The sequence below is a fragment of the Crocodylus porosus genome, unplaced genomic scaffold (genome assembly GCF_001723895.1).
Source record: "Crocodylus porosus isolate Cpor-Errol unplaced genomic scaffold, CroPor_comp1, whole genome shotgun sequence".
Lineage (NCBI taxonomy): Eukaryota > Metazoa > Chordata > Crocodylia > Crocodylidae > Crocodylus > Crocodylus porosus.
In genome coordinates, this window is record NW_017728943.1 from 96,781,759 (window position 1) to 96,806,545 (window position 24,787).

General features: G+C 39.9%; 1 protein-coding gene across 1 annotated transcript in view; it reads left to right on the forward strand.

The window, feature by feature from the left end:
* The window catches only part of ERO1B (endoplasmic reticulum oxidoreductase 1 beta), a 57,673-nt gene that overhangs the window by 10,511 nt on the left and 22,375 nt on the right, over positions 1-24,787 (forward strand). Inside the window, exons 2-4 of the mRNA XM_019548613.1 lie at positions 9,471-9,590; positions 17,088-17,171; positions 22,305-22,346. Coding sequence (XP_019404158.1) covers positions 9,471-9,590; positions 17,088-17,171; positions 22,305-22,346 — 246 coding nt within the window. The remainder of the gene's footprint in view (positions 1-9,470; positions 9,591-17,087; positions 17,172-22,304; positions 22,347-24,787) is intronic.

Genomic DNA, 24,787 nt, shown 5'->3' on the forward strand with positions numbered 1-24,787 from the left:
GCCGGGGGCTGCGGGGCGCTTCCCTAGTTGGTGGTGTGAGGAGCGTGTGTGTGTTTGTGTTGGTGTATATATAAGGTCTATACAGATATGTAATACAGACATATGCACCTTATTTACTCCAATCTCAGCTTCCAGTAATTAGAGTCTCTGGAAATTGTTATAGGGAGACAAGCTTCTTTGGGTAAATGGGTATTTACCCAAAGAACCTTGTTTGCCCACTTATTTCTGGGTGAATGGGCAGATAAGGTTCCTTTTCCCCTCACCTACCCTATATGAGTATCTCTTATTAGGGAGACAGTTTCCCACGCAACCAAAAACCCAGCATATCTCTTATTAGACCATCTCATTTTCCAGGTATAGACTCATAACTGTTGGAGGTTTGTCTTGAGTCTCTAAATGGGGGAGGCAGGTAGTTGCTTTGCCGTCTGCTTCCTCCTCCAGCTTCTTCCCCTTGCTGGCAGACCCTGCTGTCCCTGAGTACGCAGAAGTGAGGAGGAAATGTGAACACGCTGACCTCAAAATAGACGTGCTTGTATTAAGTTGCAGATAGGCCAATTACTAGAAATACACGTAGACTTAATTCACCGAGAGTTGTTGCAGCTTACCTTTTTTATTTTTTTAAATGCTGCAAGTTTTAGCACTGGTACATTGTGAACATGCTTTTAAGCAGCATATATAATACTGATATATAGTATAAACCCTGTCTTTATTACAAAAATATCCAAATTCCATTCAGCTCTTTCTTCCTTTTCCCCTCACCTACCCCATCTAAAAAAATGTAGCTATGTAGCCTGTCCATGAAATCACAAACTTTTCAATTTATTTTCTCAATTCTTTTAGGTATTCCACATTTTACATCTTACTGGTATGTGAACCTTTTCCTATCCCCTCTATTTGTATAGTTCAGTTTCCCATGCAACTTTGCTCCCACCCTGCACCTTCTTTTTTTGCATCTTTCTTTAGGTTCTGTCTACAAATATCAGGACCCATTTCTTTCTCCAAGGCTTTATCCACATCTTCCTCCCCTCTCTCTTCTTGGTCCTTCCTTCCATAAATATATTTTCACCCTGCATGGGCTCAGGTTTAAGCACTGTTTGACATTTGCTGCAAGTATGCAGTGCTCTAAGAGGAAAATTGGTGTTTCTGCTTCTCTTTGTCCAGTGTTTTGATGTCAGGGTAAGGTCAGTTCATGAGAAACTTCCTTGCTATGTTTCCTCTTGTGAAGATGACTCTTCTCTTGTCCTCTTCCTCCTGTATCCTCCTGTATCCTGCAAGTTATTGTGTGCGATTTATTCTGTTTAGGATCTTTGACTTGTCCGTGGTTCCTGCTTGCCCCTTACCCTTTTTGTCCTGTGCTTGTCATATGCAGTTGAAATCACCTACTGATTTTCAGGGTGTTCTGCCAGTCATGCTGATTCCTAGTTTTTTCAGGAAACTCCACACCTCATCTCAGTCCACTGATTTGTGATCTCAAATAACTTCTTGTTCATTTTGCACATTATTTATAGCATTAGCACCCACCCACACTTCTTTTTTTTTTTTTCTCTTGATCTTGATGCTTGGGTTCTTAATTAGCATGGCTACACATGTTGCTCTTAATATTTGAGCCAGACCAGCTTGATGGCCTCCACTCCCACCGCCTCTCGTATTCTTTGTAGTTATTTATTTTCTTATTTTGCTGCTGATAATGCACGTTCTTTTATATAGATACACTTCAACCATTCCTTCTGTCCTTATTTAGTACAGACTGTAAATTTAGAGAGAGAGTCAACGTTTTGATTTAAGATTTCAGTTTACCTTCATCTGTCTGATGTTAGCTTCTTTCTTTACAGGCTTTCTTCTGTCTTATCTTCCCCCTGTGCTTCCTTCTTGTCCATTTTCATACTCATTGCTTTCACAAACTCTTCCATGTCTTAAACTCCTTTAAGAACTTGTCCATCCACTCCTCCTGACTGGCAAAAAATCTCTTCTGGGTGGTTAGGGCTTTATTGTGGGGAGAAAACCGAGGAGGGAAGACTACTGGCAGAGGTTGGGGATCTGCTTCTTTCTCCTCTACCCTTTAACTCCCTTCTTCATTTTCTCCTCCTTTTCTCTTTCTTCTAAATGCCATTCCATCTCATTTTACTTCTTCTCTGACCCCCCTCCTTTCTCTGAGTTGCTCTCCCCCTCTCTCCTTTTTCAGAGGTACAGTGCTCCCCTCCCTGCATTTTTTTTTTCTCTTTTCTCTCTGGCTTTCAGCTTGGGAGGGGTGGGGGAAGGGCTGAAGTGTTCTTTTTCTGACTCTCCCTGGCTTTCATTATAACTTTTTTCACTTGCTCCTTAGGCTCTGCTGCCTCTTCTGTAGGTGTCTCTCATTCCCTTTTCCCTTGTCCTTTGTTCTCCTTTCTCTGCTGTGTTGCTCTTTCCCAAAGGACTGGGGACAGGGGTGAAACGTATACCTCCTTTGTGACTGAGGCTGCAGCAACTTTTCTTCCTACAGTCCTTTGCCATGTGGCCCTTCATGTTACATATGGAGAATGTGGTATAGAGGTAGACCAAAGCTAAGTGCCTTTCTTCACCATACTTCTTGCACAGCTTTGGCTGGCTGTGGTAAATCATGAACCCCCTGTTTGCCCTGAGGGCTAGTACTGGTTGGAGGTATCTCACTGGGTTTTTCTGGGTCACCTGATAGCAGGGCATGAGATCCCATTGGGGTCCTGTACCTTTTCAATATCACCCACCTTGTTGCAGTACCTGATAAGCCCGCTCTTTGTCTTCTTTCTTCATTGCCAGATTAAACATCTTCACAGGTGCTACACGCTCCCAATTTTCCCTCTCCAGAGAGCCCAGAGAGGGCCCTCTCTCTTCCTCTTGTTTATCTCTCAGAAATCCTTAAAGCTCTGGCAGTCCTGGAACATGAAATCCCAGTCCAGCATGATAGGCAAGGCTGCCAGCCCAGCCAGATCTCTAGGGTTTACCTTAAAGATGTTCTGCAGCAGTAGTCGGCTGAAAACCAGTCAGATCATGTCCAGCTTCGCTGTTCAGGTTTGGTATTCAGGGAGGGTCTGAGCACTTATCAAGAGCTTTCTTCCTTCTGCAATGGTCCTTTCTCAGTTCTATCGTCACACTGTCCACTCTGCCCTTTTAGTCCCTCCTTTAGCCTTTTTGCCTTTGTCACGGACAGGTAAAACTGCACTTTAGAATCCCAGATTCATATAAAATTAGGCTGGGTAGTCACCTCAGGAAGTCATCTAGTTCAGCCCCCTGCTCAGAGCAGGACCATCCCCAACTAGATCATTCCAGCCAGGGCTTTGTCAAGCTGGCCCTTAAAAACCTCCAAGGATGGAGATTCCATCACCTCCTTAGGTAACCTGTTGAAGTGTTTCACCACCCTTCTACTGAGAGTGTTCTTCCTAATATCCAACCTAAACTTCCCTTGTTCCTACTTGAGACCATTGCTCCTTGTTCTGTCATCTGTCACCACTAAGCACAGTCTAGATCCATCCTCTTTGTAACCATCTCCTCAGTCTTCTATTCTGCAGATTTAAATAAATTCAGTTCCTTCAGCCTCTCAGCAGTCGTGTGTCCCAGCCACTGAACCATTTTCGTTGCTCTTCACTGGACTCTTTCCAACTTGCCTGAGTCCTTTCTATAGTGGGGGGCCCAAAACTGGACACAGTACTCCAGATGTGGCCTCACCAATGCAGAATAATCACTTTGCTTGATCTGCTGGCAATGCTCCTACCAATACAGCCCAGTATACTGTTGGCCTTCTTGGCAACAAGAACACACCATTGATTCATTCAGCTTATTGTCTACTGTAACCCAGGTCCTTTTCTGCAGAGCTGCTGCTTAGCCAGTTGGTCCCAAGCCTGTAGCAGTGCATGGGATTCTTTCATGCTAAGTGCAGGACGTTGCACTTTTCTCTGTTAAACCTCATGAGATTTCTTTGACCCAATCCTCCAGTTTGTCTAGTTCACTCTGAATCTTAGCCCTGCCTTCCAGTGTATCTATTATACTTGATCTTAGCTAAGTGTAAGACTTAAGTCTTAAGTGTAAGACTGTGTATAATACTAAATATACATTCTATTAGGTCAAAGCCAAAGGGTCCTAATTTACCCTTTACTTCATTGAACTAAGCCAACAGCGTTTCAAGCCATAATGATCATAGTTCATCAGTGCTCAGTATGTGTGTGAATCCAGATAGCCCCCTGCTCGTGACTGGAACTGGATATTTTTGGAAGATCACAGGACTCGTGCAGATGAGGTACAGGGCAGTCTGGTCCAGGTCCACCTCCATGGAGGACAGAGCCACGCTAATCATATGTGTCAGGCTGAAAGAGGGGGCAACAGAGCGTTTCTGGGTTAACTGTTTGGGGCCCCATTTGGTGATGTTTGCCAGGCTGATGAAGAAACTGGAATAATTGGAAATGGGGAATAAGAAGGGTCCCCTTACAAGTGCAGGTAAAAGTGCAGTGGGATCTAATGCACAGTCCACACAATCATGTCTCCTGCCATGTCACACATGCATGGCAGGAAGGTGATTGTGGGATTGTACATTAGATTCCATCATGCTTTGTTGCCAGTGTTGAGGAAGCCTGATCTGGGGCTTTTCCTCTGCTGGGAAGAAGTAAGGCTCCATAGCTGCCATTGTCTTCCGGCCCTGGTGCTTTCAGGCATCTGCAAGGCTGGGAGGTTACAACAGTTGCAGTCTCCAAGCTCCAGAGGTTTTCTTGCTCCCCTTCAGCTGTGAAGACTGAGCTGTGTCCTGGCACTGGGAGGCGTCCTGTCAGGTCCCAGCATCCATAGCTGTGGGACTCTGGGTCCCTGTGCTGACAGGATCAATAGTTAGCAGCCCCCATCCCAGCTGGGCATGGTGCACCCCTGTGGCTGGGAGCCCTGGCAGCTGACTGGGGAGACCCTGCTACACGTGCAAATTAAAATTTGATGGCAATCAGCTATAAAACTAAGACACGTTTTGAGGTCTAATTTTATAGCTGATTGGAGCTTTTTATAGCATAGTAGGTACTTTGGATGTGTAGCTGGTTTCAAGGTAATTGCTCAATTAACTGGTTAATTGCACAATACCTGTAAAATGTAGTGGGGGCCAAATTCACAGTTTAGCTGTGGGAGTGGAGAGAAAGCTGAAGTATATTCAGTATAATGGCTGCTCATGACTTGGAAAAGAAGTCAGCGGTGAGGGGGACTAAGTACAATGGACACTACTGTCTTATTCAGCTGGGCTGCACTACTTGTGGTATGTTTGTGCAGTATGAGCTATATGTTTTATTGTCATGCTCAGTGTCGGCTGCATTTAATCAGCTTCATAGTTGTTTTCCATTTTTGCCCACGTGCTGCTTTTGGCAGCAGTTTAATGATAGACAGTATATTTAATGAGATTTCCTTGTATGCAAATATAAGATGATGTTTTTGGGTTGTTTTTTTTCCTCCCATTCTGTTTGGGGCAGGCAGGAAGCTGTATTGGGTAAATACAGAGGCACCTGCACACACACATTCTCCTTCCCCCATGTATATTGGGTATTTTGTGTGTTAATATCCATGTTGGTGTGTACATATGTAATACATATGGTGAAACTGGCTCTCTTGTAAGCCACCATCCAAACTAGAATTAGAGTTGCCAAGAAGTTAGCTGGTGTGGGGGTGCTCAACAGGAGCATACCAGACTCTTTGAAGGATGCTTAAGGAGGTAAGTGGGTGAATGCAGGCTGCAACTTGTTCCTGTCTGACGAACCCTCGCTCTCCAGCCCCTCTGCAAGGACCTAAGCATTGTAATCTATAAGTTGTTTTAAAAATGGGGTACCACTCCTTTTACCAGAGTTAGGGAGGGGTGTCTCGTGTCCACTGAAGCTGAGTTAGCTAGACTTCCAAAAGGTTGGAGTGATTTAGCCATAAGAGTTCAGGAATGATATGAGGCAATTTGAAAGCTTTATCTAAATTTATCCCAACCAGTTGGTCTAGTAAAAGTAGGTATCATCCCCCACAAATCCTTTCCTTTGGTTGCATTTTAGTGGCACTTTGGTACTGTGAAGTCCATGGGATGCATTTAAATGGCTTCTGAAGCAAGTTTTCAGTTGTTTTTTGTTGGTGGTCTTTAATGCAGTCATTAGCAAACTGGCATTTATGTTTATCTTTACCATGTGGGAGGGATATCATTTGTCTTGTTTTAAACAATGGTTGAAAATAGCATCCCTTCACACTGTAGCTAACCTCCTGATAATATTTGCTTTTGGATCTTGTTGCCTATTACTTTGTTTCTCTTTCTGAATCTGCTGAAAAAAGATAAACCATGTAGAAGCAAAACAAGGTGTCCCAGTTGGTGCTCTAATGAGGAATTTAATTGCTTCAGCAACAACCTGATAACACAGTTTAAAGCTGTTTGTGTAAACATGCTATTTACATTCCTCTATTAATATATTCTCTCTCTAAATTCCACATGGATGAATTGTTATAAATTTGAAGCTAAAGAAATCTCCATATGTTTTTATTTACAAATACTTCATAAATGAAAAATTTTTATATTGATTTATTTGTCTTGCAAATTTTGGTTGCTAGCTTCCTTTTTCAAGGTTACATCATGAATGTTTTATGTGACAGTTCATCAGTTTGACTGTGACAAATGTATGAAGATGTTTTGCCATACTTTATAGAAATATAAAAGGTGGTAAATTTGACACCTACCATCCAAACAAAATAAAAATGAATATGCTAGTCCTTTTTTCAATTTTTCATTCTTTTGAATTTTTTAATAAATGCAGTTATGAGGGAATTGCCTACTTGATACATGTTAGTAAGCTGACTGGTTAAATATAAATACAAAAGGGTGTTTCATTCAGTTCTGACTGAATAATAATCATCTACTTTAAGGGGCTGTAACTTATCTAGAGTCATTTTGTATAACTCAACTGTTCTTAATTTTATGTCTGTATTTTACTACATCCTCTGGGAGATTTAAGAGAGAGATGCTAGGTTTTTAATTATTTTTTAGGTTGCATCATTATCGGGACCAGTAAGGGTTTAATGAGGTTCTTTGTTTCAGTTTGTGTCTAAACCCTTTCCTTCAAAATAAATAAAATCCCCTCTAGTATGAGAAATGAAACAACTTAAATATTGCAAAAAAATGCAATAGACAAAATTCAGTCACTGCATAAATCGCTAATCAGTGCAACCCCGTTAAAGAACTGGAGTTGTGATAACATGTGCCAGTGCAGAATTTGGCAGTGTCATTAAAGTGAGTTAGCAGTCTAGTTTAGTTATCAAAATGAAGTGAAATGCAAAATATACGAGCAGCATGAGTAATGGGAAGGAAGCAGACTTTTAAAAATTATTTCTTTTAATATATTAATTGCATAGCACTTCTACAATGCAGTACTTCATTAAAACATCAAAAGAAAAGAAAATTGTTTTAATGTAAATAACCTAACATTGATTGAGAAGATTCAGAAAATGTTGCATAACTGCTTCACAGCAGTTTCTTGCTGAACAATAGCTGTTTTTGAGTTGGAGTCACAAGAGCAGAACAGCTCTGTAAAATAACTAGCCACGTGAAGCTCCAACCTCTTCAGTGGTTTCTTGAACTGATTCTATTGCCTTCTCGTTCTGTGCTTTCACTTAACATGTGGGCCACTAATGCACCTTTAAAGAGTATGCTAATACAATAAGAACATAATGTTACATGAAATATTAGTCCTCTCAAGGTGTAATTCCACATTTTTGTTATGTTCTATGGAAGAAAGTGCTACTGCTCTTCTAAAACTGGATCAAAGAAAAAACAGTATGTTGGATGGCATAACTACTTTCTTGTGTTTAGATGTATTGCCTTTATTTTTTTAGAGTTTGAACTCTTGAGACCTCTTTTGATCTTGAAGGTTCACATCTTTCATATTCTATGGTTTGCTGGGCAATTTTTGTGTTATTTGAAAGACTGAATCACACGGGATAAAAAATTGATTTGTGTATCCATTTTTGGAGTAACTAAAAATAAACAGGCAAATTCTTGAGAATCAAGTTTTCATTGTTAGGTACTGGAGAACAGACCTGACAGACCCAATTCCTAATAGAAAGCAACTGCAGTATTAGCATTTAAGTGTTTTTAGTGTTAGTTTTATTTTGTAAGTTAACCTGGTAGACTTCATATTTTGTTTCCATGTGACTTTGATATTTCTCTGTCTTGTGTTCTGTAAAGTAGTAATGAGGTGTTTTGCTTCTTTTTGTTTTTAAAGGTCTGAACTTTGTACTTAATAAGCAGTAAAAATGGTTGGTATGGGACACTTCAGACACTGCTGTTGTCTGACTTTGTTTTCCTAAAATTAACATGCAGATTTTTAATGACAAAACTACTAACGTAATGGGAAACAGTAATAAAACTCTTTCCTTCTAAAAACACAGGGTAGCTGAACTTCACTTGGTTTAAAATTAATATTGTACCCTTACCAAGATAATGCAAGATTTGGCAGTGGCCTCCAAAGTGTGGTGTGCGCACCCCAGGAGGTGTGCAAGATGATCCATTGGGGTGCAGGAAGAAAATATTAGAACTTGTTTTTATATTTATTTTTATCTAAAAAATAAAAAGGAATTAATCTTCATTAATATTTAATATATGGATTGACACTGGTGCCCTCACTCAGTCCATATGTCAGACAGTCACGTGTCACGTACGGTATGCGAGTAGTACATGTATATAATTTATAAATAAATATATTGGGGGTGCGTGTTCAAAAATTTTTTACTGATAGGGGTGCACGGTCAAAAAAGTTTGGAGACCACTGGCGTAGGGAGATGAGTAATTCCTATAAGGGTGCTTAACAAAAGAGCCATGTCTGAATTTATGCACTTGAGTTTGGGAAATTTAGGTCCCACGTCTTTCATCATATGTCTGGGTGGACTGCAACTGCTGAACAAATTGTAGGACAGTGGTAATCATCTGTATAACTACTATTCATATGTTAGCATAACATTATAGCAGGAGCAGAGAGGAAAGTGGGTGTTTAGCTTGGTTAGAGCCTGGTGTTTTATGATACCAAGGTTTCAGGTTCGATTCCCTGTTTGAACTGATGATCTCTTGAGGTCCTTTCAAGCCTTTATGAATATTTAGCCCCAGTAGTATAAAGTTGGATAGAAAGTACTGTAGGTGGCATCTGTCAGATTAACTCATTCAGAATTCTGGATGAGTACCACCCTGCCTGCCTTGTTGTACAGGAGATGGATTAAATGCAAAGGACTATGGCAACAAAACTGTACAATTTGAAAGTTTTTTAAACCTGTGTATTAAACTTACTAGTAATAAATATATGGAATTCTCCTGCCAAGACACTAAATAAATGTTGTTTTTGAACTGTATTTCTAACTCATCGTTGGCCTCTTTCTTTCTTCTGCTAAAAAAAAATAAAATAAAAGGGCCATGTAACAACCGTAAATATCCACAGAGCCATGTTACTAAATACTTTTTTTTTTTTTTTTTTAAATATATATAGCTTATAGGAGTCCTGGATGATTGCCAGTGTGATATAGAAAGCATTGATGACTTCAATACTTACAAGATTTTCCCCAAAATACAGAAACTGCAAGAACGCGACTACTTCAGATATTACAAGGTACATAAAAATGACGCTTTCCTGTGCAGTTAAAGTTTAAAACCACATACTAAGGCTCAGTTTTTCTATATACTTCCATTATTAATTATTTGTAACTTTGAATCTCATTTTCTCTTGGCAGCCCACAGCTAGCTCACTTTACAGGCTGCTGGTAATTTGCTTTTAGTCCATGAATGCTGCACTAGTTTGAGATCTTCTCTTTGTTACTGTCACTGTTCCAGGGCCTAATGTAAATCAAAACTGTTTTAGCTTTTGGGGAAAGTGGCTTTAAATTGCACTGAATGTTAACCACTATGGGTATGAACAAACAAAATGATTACACTACTTTAAATATGGAAAATAGGGGTGATTATTCTGGTGCAGCTGAATCTTATATATCCCATTTCATCTGTCTGTCAAGTTTAAACCTCTGTAGCTTTCCCTGTTTCATTTAGTTTTAAATTTCTGTGGTATCACTCCACCTACTTATGCAGTATAGCTACCTCAACAAAAATGTTGCATCAGATCAGCTGACGCAAAGTTTGTTTTGTTTTTTTTATTTTGTTTTGTTTTCCCCACTCGTCCTCACTTTATACTGTTGTGTTGTAATATCTGTTCATGAATTGGATATAGGAACTGATGCAGCCTTTCTAATGGTAGGCAGTTTTTTATTCTTAGCTAACAGTTAAAGATATTACACTTTAAAAAACCAAACAAACATACAAGGGTGGTGACCTGGCTCCACCTATCATCAAGAGCCAGTTTTCTTCTGTTCTGACTCTAGCAGCTGTTGCAGTTGGGAATTAGAGCACTCTTACTTGATACTTTATACAATATGTTTATAAAATGCTAAAAGTAGTCTGTAATGATATGACGCTGATTTCTAAAATTTTTGGTACTACAAGATGATCAAAATGACAGGATTTTATGCCATGTCACCTAGATAAGAGTTTACATATGCTTGAGTAAAAAGTTAATATATGCACCTCCACTGTGATTCCTACTCTGTGTAAAGCTACAGGCTTTGAGGAACTTACAGGACTTTTATGTTAAAAGTCTTTTTGGCAATTTCTTCCTATTGAAATTTTGTTAGCTTCAGTGATTGCATAATGCATGTGTTTTCAATTTCCCTTTTGCAAACGCATGTTAAGTATACATTGAATTATTGTCCCCTTGGTTTTATTTTGGTTTAGCATATCTCTGTGTGCCAGTGATTCTCAACCCAGGTGCTGGGGCACCTTGGGATGCACTAGGGGGGCATGATCTTCTTCCCCCCCACCCCCCAACGGAGCCTGCCTGCCTCTCCCACAGCCAGGGGGTGAGCTGCTGGTGGGGCCTGACCTGTCGGGGGCCCTCGACCTTCCCTTGACAGGGTGGCGGCACTTGCCTGATAGCAGCTCACCCAGGCAGCCCTGGGTTGCTGCCGCTGCAGAGGGAAGGACTAGGGACACTTGCAACTTGGGGACCACTCAGCTTGCTGGCAGCTCGCCTCCTGGCCGCGGGAGACATAGGCAGGCTCCTGGGGGGTGGGGATTGGGCACCTCACCGTAAGTGACAGAAGCCCCTAAATTGAAACAGTGGGTTTTTAATTGTCACAATCAACCTACTGTTTGTTCAGGGGACTAAAACCCTGTCATGTGTACAGGTGGCCAGAAGGGCAGGATCAGGCTCCAGGTGTGAGGCTAAGCGGAGGATAGTGGGTTTAGGGTTTCACTAACTTCATTGCCCAGCCTCTTTGCAAGGAGGTAAGGACTGACTGTAACAAATAAAGTAGCTTCTGAAATGGGATGCTGCTCATTTTTTAAAAGAGTTATGGAGTGGTGTCTTGAGTCTAAAAAGCTTAAGAACCCCTGCTGTAAACCAGCATGGTTTTTTTTCTGGAATATTCCATAGTTCAGGTATCAGTAATTTGTCTGATCTGTCTGGGGAGATATCCTGACTATTTGGAGCCAACATATTCCTTTGGGCAGCAGTTCCCAATCTGTAGTACAGATGCTACCAGTGGTACACAGGCAACCTATCAGTGGTTAACAAATTTATTATAATTACTTTATATGACAAAAATTTGCTTGTGGTAAAGTTAAGGTTGTATTGTTTTAAATTGAAGGTGCACAGTCAGTCTGTTGGAGTTTGGGACCTGCTGCCTTAGTGTCACCGCAGTTCACAGTTAACTTACAGGGCTTCCCCAGAAGCAAAGTGTGGATATTGTAGATGGATCTCTTTTGTAGAAATTGGGAATAGAAAACATTCCCTCTGACTTCCTTGTTCAAGAAGTAGGGATTTGGGTTGCTTGTTTCCCTCTCTCCCTCCCCTCCCGCCCCCCACATTTGAAACAAATGTACTAATTAACTTGTACTTTACTTTTTCTTAGAAGCCCATATTCTGAAGCTTTGCATTTCTTCAGAGATACAGATTTTAGAAAGGCAGGGAGGACAGGGAGGTGGGGAGTGGTAAAGACCTCCTGTTTTTTAGGACCTTGTAGCACAGCTTGGATCATAGTTAAAATTGATTTAAAAAACAGTTTCTAGGACTCTTCAATAGCACAAGCAAGTAACTTTAAACACTTGTACTCAGTATAGTGTGTGCTTGACCCTTCTGTAAGGAATGAGTCTGGTCATCTGCGCTTACAAGCTAGTGAGTGCAGTGAATGTGGACATCCATGATAAGGCTGACAATGAAACTTTTTTTTTTTGTTTCCTTACAAGTGCTACACTAAAGCAGTAGTAGATGATTAGCTTATCCTTTCTGGTATTATGCTAAATTCTTCCTTTTGCTCTTCCAGCAAGTATACATTATTCCATATTTTGAGTACACATAATGCAGAATAGATTAGTCTTCAGCATACAGCAAGCTTGACACAGCTGCCACTTCACAGCACCACCAGAGGGGCTTACTTTCCATTTGATTTTGAGGCTGGAACATGCCAGTCCTTCGATTTTGGTTTTTTTTTAGTACTAAGTAGTTTTTGATGTTTCTTGGCTGTCAGGATAATGTGGGGAGCGAGAGAGAGCCTGCAGGCATAAACTAGAATCCTCACAGGGTTCCCCTTCTCATTGCTTATATATAGACACAACTTGGTTTACCTTTTTTCATTATATGACCATGACATCATTTGTATAGTATTCAGAGAAATAGCTTTGAATTTGATTTCTTGTTCTTGTTTGCCTGTCATCTGCTACTGTTGAACTAAGAAACTCTGAGCATAATTTTGTCATCAGAATGAAGCTGGATGCAAGTGTTGCCAGATGGACAGACCTCATGTCTGAGCGGGATTGCAGCTTGGTGGCCCTGCAGGGAACTCTGTCAGAGCTTTGTGGTCTGGGAGCTTCCTTAGCCCTGTTCCGTGCCCTCCCTTTACCCCCAAAGTCATGTGCTGCCCCTGCATCCTGTTGACTATCACCTGTCTGTAATAGCTGTTTGCCTCAAAGGTAGGCAGGGTCTGCAGGCACCCCAAGCAGTCTGAGGTACCAGATGGAGTAGGGAGGAGGGTGATGTAGCGAGGACCAAACTTTGGGGTTGGGAGGAGAAAGGGCCAATGGGGGTCTGTGCTGGGATGCGGGGAGCAGGACCATTGGGGAGTAAGGTGCTGGGGTGGGGCAGCATGGTGCAGTCAGGGGCGTTAAGGTACAGGGTGAGTAGGAGACCTCTGGGGTGTATAGTGTAAAGCCATCACTGTAATTAAGTAAGACTGCTCGGTGTTATGCCCCTAATTTTGAACTTGGCCTCTGTTCCTGCTGTCCAGGACTTGGCAGAAGGGTTACAGTTACATCATGTAAAACATCAGTAAAAAAAAATTTGTTTATCAGTAAGTTTTTTGCATATTGTCAGTTTAAAAAAAAAATTCTTCAATTGGCAACCTTGCTGTGGGCAGACTTCAAAGAAGCAGCTATAGTAGAGCTAGAATCTAGCCTTTGAACTGAAGAAATACTCTTGACCAGCACAGTTTTATGCTTTTCAGTTTTCATTCACCTGATCTTTAACCTCTTGGTCTCAGAGGAAAAATTAAGACGTTATAGAAAATCTCAAACAGTCTAGCCTTCTGCAAAAAAGGCAGAGTTGAACATTTGTGATTCATTAAAATAGCCTTAAAAAATTGCATCCCCTTTTTCAATTCTTGAGTATTTGGGGGAGGGGGGAACCCTCCCCCCCCCCAAAAAATATTTTCTTCTAGAAACATCAGAAAGTTAAGTCTGGTCTTTCCCTGCTTTTACTATGGGGTTTATTGGAAGCAGTTTGAGAGGCTTTTTCAGCTTTCAACCAAGACCTCCTTTAGGAAAAGTAATCAAGGATTTGGGATAAATGTGTATTAATAGTCTGGAAAAAAAAAATCTTTCTTACTTTCTTGTTCTATGCATTTAAGAAGGAAAAAGGCTGCATGCTTGACTCTTAGAAATTGTAGATTCTAAGAAATACCATGATTTTTAAGGTCTTTTGAGCACTGAGTATTTGAGGCTAAATGTTACCTACAGGATGGAAGAAGTTACAAAATGTAGACTGTATCTTTACCACAAGGGGTTGGGGGGTACATTAATTGTAAGCATACACATAACCCACCTAGCCTCTGATCATTAGAGCGCAACCCAAGGTTTGGTGAATAATAATGGACAAAAGCAGATGGTTACTTTCAGAGCTGTTTGAATTACAGTGGCTTTTAAAAATAAATATTTATTTGGATTAAATCTATTATCACATGTAGCTTTTAAAATGTGAAAGAAATGTATGGTGCACCTGTTGTATTTGGTATCTCCATGACCTTTGTGTTGGAAATTTTATCAAATCAAGGTGAACATTTCTATTTGATAGCATTTTGTTTCCTAGCAGAGAATTATTCTCACTGTGCTTATCCAGACTTATCCCTCAACACTTGGCATTCTTGGCTGGCTTTTTAGAGATTTCATAGTAATTTTGTAGTTGGTGAAATCTTACTGAATTAATTCTTAAGTTGGGGCTTCTTGCACTTACTGTATCATGAACAGTGTTTTCTGATTTCAGTCTTCCTGAGCACCTGCTCACAATGGGGTAACCATCTTGGGGCAGCTACAAGAAATTGCAAGCTAGAAAAACATTTAGGAATGAATTTAATCCTCGAGTGTAGTTAGATTCAGCAGCAGAAAAAAATCTAAAGAAGATGCATCTTTGAGGATAAACACCAGACACTATTTGTTTAAAAAGAGGAAATTAGCATTACGTACCTGGTAGTCCCTGGACACACAACAATAAAATATAACATCTGATCTCATTTGCTGTCACTCATGTAGTCTTGATTTTTTTGGTATTCTTTCTTTCTTTTTTGTATAAATATAGAACTTGTGAATTAAAAAAAAAAAAAAAAAAGGATGGGGTGGGGAGAACTTAGTGTAAAGAAAAAACAAGGATCTTCTCAGTGGGGTTGTTTTGAATACTGCCATTTCTATATTAAAATGGAAAAAAGTATAGGGTTTTTGTTTTTTCCTCCATTGAATGTATTTTAATGACTCTGCCACTTTACCAAAAGGCAGATATTCTGTGACATTTTCCAGTAAAACCATTGTTTCAGAAGTATTCAGTATTTGTATTTTTAATAAAACTATTTGAAGTTGTTTTCTGGTTTAAAAACCCATTCCAAGCTTGCAAAAAATTATTGTTTTGCCTATGTAAGTCTTACAACTAATAAATATGTTATCAACTTTTATTATTGAAACCTTCTGGGGGGCTCAGTGCCATCTTGGAGTCTAAGAATCATTTTGCTGTGCGTTTTTTGCATTAGTTTGCTCGTTGTTAAGAGGTCTGTCTTGGTGATTCTGATAGCAGTACTCTTTTTTTAAAAAAAAAAAAAAAAGAAGAAGAAATTGTCAAGTCCTGTCATCCAATAAACATGATACAGGATTATCCAACTTTTTATATCTAAATATTGCCCTCATCTGCTGAATTAACTTCATGAGCAGAAGTTTTGAGGCAGCAGTTGTTTGCATAGACCACAATAAAAAAGAGCACTTACCTAACACATGCACCTTTTCCCCAAAAATTTGCCAACCAAAATTGGGATGCATGTGTTAAGCAGGAAGCTGTTTTCTTCATCAGAATGCAAATACGGACGTGGTATAACATCTGCTCATGGTTCTGCTTCTCTCCCAGTTTTGCAATGGCTATGAGATGGTTAAAAATCTAGCATTTCTGTGGAGGAGCCAGGGAGCTAGCCAAAGACAAGTCCATGCAGTCAATTTTTGGACATGACTCTTGGAAAAATCTTTTTCTCTTCATTCTGCCTCCCCAAAACAAAGTGTGTATTTTATTCGGGGTGCATGGTATGAGACTATGCAGTATATGGATTATAGAATGGAAAGAATTGTAATAGTTTCTTCTTTTGAAATCTGCCACTTTCTATCAGAAATCACTTGTACAGTAAGTACAAAAGAAAATATCTAAGGTGTTTTGTTTTGTTTTTTTATTACTTATTTGAAGCAAACCCTATTTCAAAGAGTGTCTTTCTCTTCATAAAAAAATGCTTGGTCTAGAGGGTAAGGTGGTGGTTAATCACTAATCTCAGTTTTTTGTATGTGCATTAAGATAATTCAAAGGAAAGAAAACAATGTCAGATTAGTTATTCATAAATTTTCACTTGGATTACTTGTGATGCAATGGAAAAAATCAGAGGATATTCCTGTTGGAAAGTAACCATTCTGAATCTGAGCAGAGAAAGATAATTACCTGCATTACACCACTTGCTGTATTTCCACTATTTGTTGTTAAAAGCGGTGTTGACATAAAAAGTGGCCCTAGTGAGCCTTTTCATTTTCACTTGTGCTAGAATATTTCTTTCACTTCAGTAAATGTATCTTTGTTTAGCGTACTTATGCAATTCAAAACACTCAAAAAATTGATTGTCTCTGCTCTCTGAATATAGAAAACAATAGCAGAGTAATAATTTCTGTATCACTGTGAGGTGTAGTAGTGAACAAGCTGTGTTTCTCAGTTTGAAATCTGAAGCTATGCTTACACATGCATACATTTATATCATGTACAAGTAACATTATATAAATAATTGCATATATTGTATGTATTTTAAATTATAAATGTTGTGCCTGGCTTTATCATATACCTAATATTCTCCTGGGAAAGTAGAGAGAAATTAAAATGTGAAATCCAAGGCCACTTTTAAAAGTAAGTTTTCCAGTTGAATGAAAAAATTACTAAAATTCAGTCTGAACTTTCAGTCACTTTTTGTTGCTAGATAAATATTTATCTTGATAGGTAAACAGTTTATTTGCCTCATCTTTTTGATGCTATAACAACTTCGATGCATGTCCAATTCAGTGGAAAAGAGATTGGTGGTGGTCTTTGTTTCACACTATGAGAAATTTAGTACTGATAGTGTAGGAGGGGTTTTTAATGTATTAGTGGATTAACACTTTGCTCTTCACTCTTTCTTTCCCAGCAAGGAAGACTTTGTTAAAGTAGTAGGTCTTCTTCTATTTTGAAGTTGTTTGTAAATTGATATACTAACAGTATCTCTTGATTTCTGCTTTTTTTTTTTTATAGGTTAATCTTAAGAGACCATGTCCCTTCTGGGCTGATGATGGCCATTGTTCTATTAAAGATTGTCATGTAGAACCTTGTCCTGAGGTATGCATCAAAACAAAAAAAGAAGAAAATGTGCTTCCTAAATATGACTCGAATTATTACTTTCAGGACATGGTGTACGTATGTGCTGTAGAAGATTTGAAAACAAATAAAAATACAAAATGTTGGTTTCACTACTATGACCCTACATGTCCTCACCATTGTTAATTTTTACTCCTCTGTTTTGGCTATATTCCACAACCTTATTAGGAATGAGTGAAATTAGCTATATGGAAAGTACTAATAAACTTGCAAATACAATTAGATTATGCAAATACCCAGAAAATAGACATTTCCTCAATTTATTTATAAGCCTGTGGTTTAATTTTTAACAGTAAGTGGAGTTTTCTTTCCATTGAAAAGTACACATTGGCTAAGTGTGTGTGTGGCAAAGGGGGAGGGTTTGGGTTTGGTTTGTTTATGATTACTTTTAAAAACGTCTAAGAGTGCAGCACCTATTGGTTAAGGTGTCGTCTTCTTCTTTTTTCTTACCTTTTTCCAGTAGGTGATAGTCGTGGAATTTTGCTAAGGCATTTTCAAGTTTTATTTTTATACTTTCTCCATGAAAAGTATGTTATTTAGCATGTTGACATTTATCAGCATCCAACTGGATTCTGAGTACTAGGTTATCACTTTATACTTTCTGTCCATACACATTGTCAAGTGCTTTTACATGGATAGGTAAATATGCCTATGTCCACTTCACGCTTACAGAAACTGAAGCACAAATAGTTTGCCTTGTTTGCAGAACCAGGAATTAGACCCATTCCTAACTTCTATCCAGGAGGATATGTTGTTTTCTGTGCTACTTGCAAACTATTTCCTACATGTAATGGAGGACAGTGGAACATGAATATTTATATCTAAAGTGTATGATTTTTTTCAAAAAATGCTCCTGTAGCTTATCTACAATACTACTGTTTATTATGAGGATGTTGTATGTTAAAATGCAGATTTAATCAGAAAAGGGGAATGGGCAATTCACTGTGTGGTGTGACCAAATTAAAGCTGCTTTTGGAAGATTTTAACTTGCATTTTTTTCTAATGTAGGTTGTCTGATATTTATTGTATTTTTTTTTCTATAATGCTTAACTCTGGTTAAGCTCTGAAACAGATGGAGGGATATAGTTCCATTGCTTTTTTTTTTTTTTTTTCTTTCACTACAGAATCTTGCACATATCTTCCAGTGAAATCTGTGAGAGTTGGGTGTTTGTAAACTGGATTTCTTTCTGGGAAGACTTCTTTGAGAAGCTATATTAATGATGCTAGTAGCATAGTTCTTTATACTTAAGATTATATCTGTATAAGAAATGAATGTTATGCCTTCCATCTGATTTTTATGTTTCTGAAAATCAGGTGATTCTGTCTTTCCTATAGCTAGCTAACATAATTATGCACTTGTGCATCCTTATTAGTTATGACAAGTGTCTGGGTTAGGATTTAACTGGCAGCTTAATATAGCTGTTAAAAGGAACTTTCAACTTTCCTTAAAATCTGGCTAATTGCTCTTACGGTTGGATGTTTAGGGTACATGGTAGTGATGTAGCTCTCTTCATTCACAGATGACAAAATATTTTACAAAGATTGACGTTTCATAATTTCCTTGGTAGTCAACTTAATAGTAATTGGCCCTTTCACACTATTATCCAAATAAGTGCTAAGAGTGGGGATACAGTGTATATGTATGCATACTCAGTGTAATCCAGGAAGAACTGAAGTCAAAGTTCACATGTTTATCAGAGTAGTTCTTCTCAAGTTCCAACAAAATAGATTTGCCAAATTTAACTTCTGGGGCATTTTCACGGAATCATAGAAAAATCAGGGTTGGAAGGGACCTTGGGAGGTCATCTAGCCAAACCCCCTGCTCAAAGCAGGACTATCTCCAACTAGATCATTCCAGCCAAGGCTTTGTCTAGCTGGGTCTTAAAAACCTCCAAGGATGCAGACTCCACAACATCTCTGGATAATTCATTCTAGTTCATCACTACCTTCCTCATGAGAAAGTTTAGGTTGGATATTAGGAAGAATTTCCCCTGCTGCACCTCGAGACCATTGCTGCTTGTTCTGTCACCCACCACTACTGAGAACACTCTAGCTGTATCCTTTTTTGAACCCCACTTCAGGTAGCTGAAGTCTGCTATTAATTCCCCCCTCAGTCTGGTCTTCTCCAAGCCAAATAAGCCCAGTTTCTTCAGCCTTCCATAAGTCATGGACCCTGCCCCGCCACTTGATCATTTTCATTGCCCGCTGACTTCCAACTTGTCCACATCCTTTTTATAGTGGGAGGCCCAAAACTGGGCACAGTACTCCAGATGCTGCCTTGCCAGTGTCGAATGGAGGGGAATAATCATTTGCTTCAGCCTGCTGGCAGCGCTCCTACTAATGCAGCCCAGTATGGCTGTTAGCTGCCTTCACAACAAGGACACACTATTGGTTCATATTCAGCTTGTTCAGCATAACCCCCAGGTCCTTTTCTGCAGAGCTGCTGCTTAGCCAGTCAGTTCCCAGCCTGTAGTGACATGTGGGATTGCTCCAAACTAAGTACAAGACTTTGCTTATGTCCTTATTGAACTTCATGAGATTTCTTTTGGTCCAATCCTCTGATTTGTCTAGGTCTCTCTGAATCCTAGCCCTACCCTCCAATGTATCTGTTACTCTTCCAGCTTGGTGTAATCTGCAAACTTGCTAAGGGTGCCCTACATCCCCTCTTACAGGTCGTTGATGAAGATATTGAACAAAACAGGCCGCAGGATCAGCCCTTGGGTCACTGCCAGCTAGACATCAAGTTATTGATTATTGATGGTCCAGGCAGTTTTCTGTCCACCTTACAGTCAATTTAATCTAACCTGCACTTTCTTAGTTTGCTTGCAAGAACATTGTGGACGATCAGATAAAAAGCCTTGCTAAAGTCTTGCTATCATGTCCACTGTTCTCCACAGAACTAGTAATCTCATTGTAGAAGGCAATCAGGTTAGTCAGGCATGATTTGCTCTTGGTTATTCTATGCTGACTTTTCCTAATCACCTTCTCTCCCAAGTGGTTAGAAATGGATTCCTTGAGGACATGCTTCATGATTTTTTCCAGGGACTGAGGGTGAGGCATATCTGTCTGTAGTTCCCTGAATCCTCCTTCCGTATCTGAAAGATGGGCACTGTTTGCCCTTTTTCAGTTGTCCAGGACCTCCTGCAATCGCCACAAGTCTTCAAAGATAATAGCAAACAGCCCTGCAGTTGCATCTGCCAACTCCCTCTGTATGCTCAGGTGCATACCATCCAATTCCATGGACTTGAACATGTCCAGCTTGTCTAAATAGCCCCTAACCTGTTTTTTAACCACTGTTGGCTGCTTACCTCCTCCCCAAACCATGATGTCTGGTGCAGTAGTTCGGGAGCTGACTTGCCTGTGAAGACAAAAGGCATCAACTACTTCAGCCTTTTTTTCCTCATCTGTCACTAGGTTTTCTCCCCCATTCAGTAAGGGACCCACACTTTCCCTGATCTTCCTCTTGTTACTGACCATACTTGTAGAAACCCTTTATGTTAACCTTCACGTTCCTTGCTAGCTGCAACACCAGTTGTGCTTTGACCTTTCTGACTTTTATCCCTGCATGCCTGAACAATGGTCTTGTGCTCCTCCCTAGTTTTTTGTCCAAGTTTCCACTTGTAAGCTTTCTTTTTGTGTATTTAGCTCACTGAAGAGTTCCCTGCTAAGCCAAGCTGGTCTTCTGTCATGCTGGCTACTCTTCCTGTGCATCAGAATGGCTCATCCCTGCGCTTGCAGCGAGGTTTCTTTTTAAAGTACAGCCAGCAATCCTGTACTTCTTTCCCCTTCACACTGGCCTCCCAGGAGTTCCTGCCTATCAGTTCTGTGAATGAGTTGAAGTCTGCTTTTCTGAAGTCCTAAGTCTGTACTCCCCATCTTCCTTCCTTTCCTCAGGATTCAGTATTTCAGCCTTAGCCTCTCATCAGCCACACCCTGCCTCTGTCACCCCCACCTCCGTCTCAGTCCTCACTCTGGGCTCAGACCCTACCCCTTGGTCTCAGCCTGTTTCTTTCTCATGCCCCTGTCCCTAGCAGGGCTCAAAACATGGCGTGTCCCTCAGACACCCCGGTGGTCTCCTTTCCGTCTCTACAGTAGCCACCTGATCCTCTGGTATAAGTTAAAACAGCAATGCAAACAACACAAGCAACTGCTTTAAACTCAAACTCTCAAAGCCCTCTCTGGGTCACCATGCCATTGGAGAAATCTCCTCCCCACTCTCTGGCTCTTTTAACCCTGAAGTGGCCTGCAGGTCCCATTCCTTGCCAGCCTCAACTGGCAAGAACTCTTTCTTTTAAAGAGTTCAGGGCTAGTGGCCCTGCCTCAGGAATCCAGGTTTGTATCTCCTGGGCTCCTCCCCTTACTGACCTGCAACAGATGTCCCCCCTTCACCTCCAGAGCAGCTTACTGCTGTTTCTCTGGCCAAGCTGCAGTAGTATCCATACTGCCTAACCAGTGCTCTTCCCTATTGTTCTATTGCTAGGCAGCTAGCCCCACAATAGGCACATGCAGCCTATGGGTTCCTACCTTCCCAGTCTCTTGCAGCTAGCCCAGAATCAGCTGTTCTCCCCTACCTGGGGGCATATGTGCTGTGGCTTCTTCCTTTAAGGTAATGGAGCCTCTGGCTCCCTGTTATAGAACCTAATGAAGTTCATCCATATAATTTTATAAAAGTGTGTAAGTTCACATAATTCTAGTCTCAAGTGTAATAGTTACTAAATAGTTTGTTCTTAGACTGGATTAAAAGCAACTGGCATTAAAACTTACCCTGATCGAAAGCTGTGGTCAGTAATACTATGTGAACACTCTCTTAAATATTTTGTTAGGTGTTACTGCTTGACTGGGCAAACTAACTTGCAGTGTAGATAGGCCAATTCTTTTTACCTTGGATTGGAATATCATATTGAAAACCAGAAGTCAGTGTAACAAGGTAACTAAAGAATTAACTTGTAGGAAACAGTTTTTACCTTGGGTAGGTTAGGTATGAGTATTAAAGCAACATTTGAAACTTGTAGAGACTACATTCTGGCATAACCATTTCTGTGAACTGTGTACAAAATAGTAATTTGCCTTTGGTGTTGTGTGTTTTGTTTTTAGAGTAAAGTCCCAATTGGAATTAAAGCTGGAAGTGCTAATAAAGTAAGTAGTCATTTTATTTTTAAAGCAACTTTTCCAATAAAACATATCCTAAAAGTTAGGAGTTAAATGTAGTTAAATATATTGTACACTTTCAACCCTGGCTTAGAGATAAATTTAACATAATATTCTGTAATCTGTGTGGTTTGTGACTAGCTTTTACTTATACCAAGGACCTTTTTGGTATTAAGAATAAAGACTGTCTAATAAGTACTATATATATTGAGCTAAGAATACATATTACGTAATTGACCCCCCAGAAGGCAGTCTAACACAATATGTTGGCTTTATTGAGATGCTGCTTCCAGTTAAATATAGTAGTTTAGTGCATTATACCAGTCACAAGTAAGATAGAAGGGTAGGATCTGTTAAATATTGCAGAACAAGCTATGCGTAGAGCAACTCTGTATCATTTTTCTGTTTGCTGCCTATTGTGAGCCTGTTCATTGGTTCCCAGTTATGCAGTATGCTAGGTATTCTAGAACATGTGGGCTTGCGTGACTACACATGGGCGGGGTGATGTGCATGCCTAAAGCATCCAAATAGAGCAGAATTTCAGATGAGGGAGCCATCTTGATTAGAGAGCAAACAGGTTTTTGTGTTTTTGTTTTTTGTTTTGTTTTTGTTTTTTTTGGAGTGCAGGGTCTTCCCCTGATTACATGAAGGTTGATTTCAAGAGAGGTTTCCCAACACTGAACTCTGATTTTTTTTTTTTTTTTTAAGTGTGTCTATTTCTAGCTTGATATGAGGCCTTGCTATCTTTTGTGACCTATTTACAGCCTCTTGTATTGCTGCTAAATGTTTTAAAAACTTTTTAGAGGCACTTAACAGTTTCTGAGGGCTTTATAGATGCCACAGAACATCTCATTATCCCAAACCAGGTTTCCATTTTTAAACTAAATTGACAAATGACAAGAGGCTACAGAATACTAAATTGCTCCATTACATATACTTGACAGAGATAACAGAGACTTTCTTTTCCCTTATAAACTAGGGGAAATCTATGGGGTTTGTAGAGCTTCCTTTTGACAAGAGTAGTAGAATCTCTTATTGGTTCCATAATGACTTCATAAATTTACTTGTAGACTTCAAATGTGATAAACAGTAATGAATGCATGTTTTTATATGCTGCATTCAATACTTCGAGTTAAAAAATCATCCCAAAGGTACAGTTTGTTAGTTTAAGCATTTAGCTAATTATTTCGGTTGGTTTCTGAATGCATTCTCTGTTCCTGCTTGCCTCTAAGCTAAAAATTTCTTCTTAAAACCAAGAGTTTATTTTCAAATCATCTATGAAGCCTTATAATTAAAGTAACCTCCTGGTTACTAAATAAGAGAGGCTATGGGCCCCTCTACACATGACATTTTATGCCACAATTAATGGGTTTAATTGCAGCACATGTGGCAAGGGTGCTACACATTTACCCAGTTCAAGACACCATAAAATGGCAAACCAAGCATAAACAATGTTCCATGTGCAATAAAGAACTTTTTTATGGCTGGTTTGTATAGCATCTTAAAATGAACTTGTGGCATGTCCACAGCCTGGGCCGGTGGCTGGATGTCTGACAATCAGCTGATTCTTGAACATCAGCCCTGGACCTCTCCAGGTATCCAACCAGCAGTGCTGACAAGCTTGGCAGCACTAGCCTGCGGCAGCTCTGGGTCTCCAACCTGCCCTGAACTGTTCAACCGACCTATTGTTGGTCTTGGCTTGCAAGGCAGTCCCAGTTCTCCAACTGGATCCAGAGCTGCCCTGCTAGGGCCACAGGTTTGGGCATGCTAGCCTGCCAGGGCTTTGGGCATGGTATTTAAATTTCCTTGGTTGGGGGGAGGGAAGCCCTTGAACAGTTCTGGGCCTCACAGTTATCTAATTATCAGTTCTGGAACAGCTCAGGGTCTTGAACTGGCCCCTTGGTTGTCCAGTGTCGACCCTAGCGCTGGGACAGCTGCTACTGATGCAGGGCTGCAGGCAGTTGCTGGTACAGAAGAGTCCCCCTGCATTGGCAAAAAGACAAGGTGTAATTGGGATCTGATTCCAAATTCATGCCTACTGCCATGTACATGTGGCATGGCAGGAGAAGTGATTTTTGGGACTGGGAATCGGATCCAGTGGTGCCTCTTAAGTTGATGTGTACCAGGGACCCAAGAAACCTATATTTGTATATTTTAACTGCTTTGTACTTAAATCTTAGTTATGCAGGTGTAAATTGGCCATAGATTGTGTGAATTAATGCTTGTTTGGGGTTATTTGTTGCATGGGGGGGGAGTTTGTTTAAACTAGTTTAACACCACTAAAGAATAGTGTAAACTTTTCATTCATCCACATCCCCAATATTCTTCTGACTTTTAAGGTAACCTCTGATATTTCCAAATATAATGTATCCCTCAACCCACTAAAATTAAATAAATTAATATCTGACAGCATATTTCTGTGAAATAAC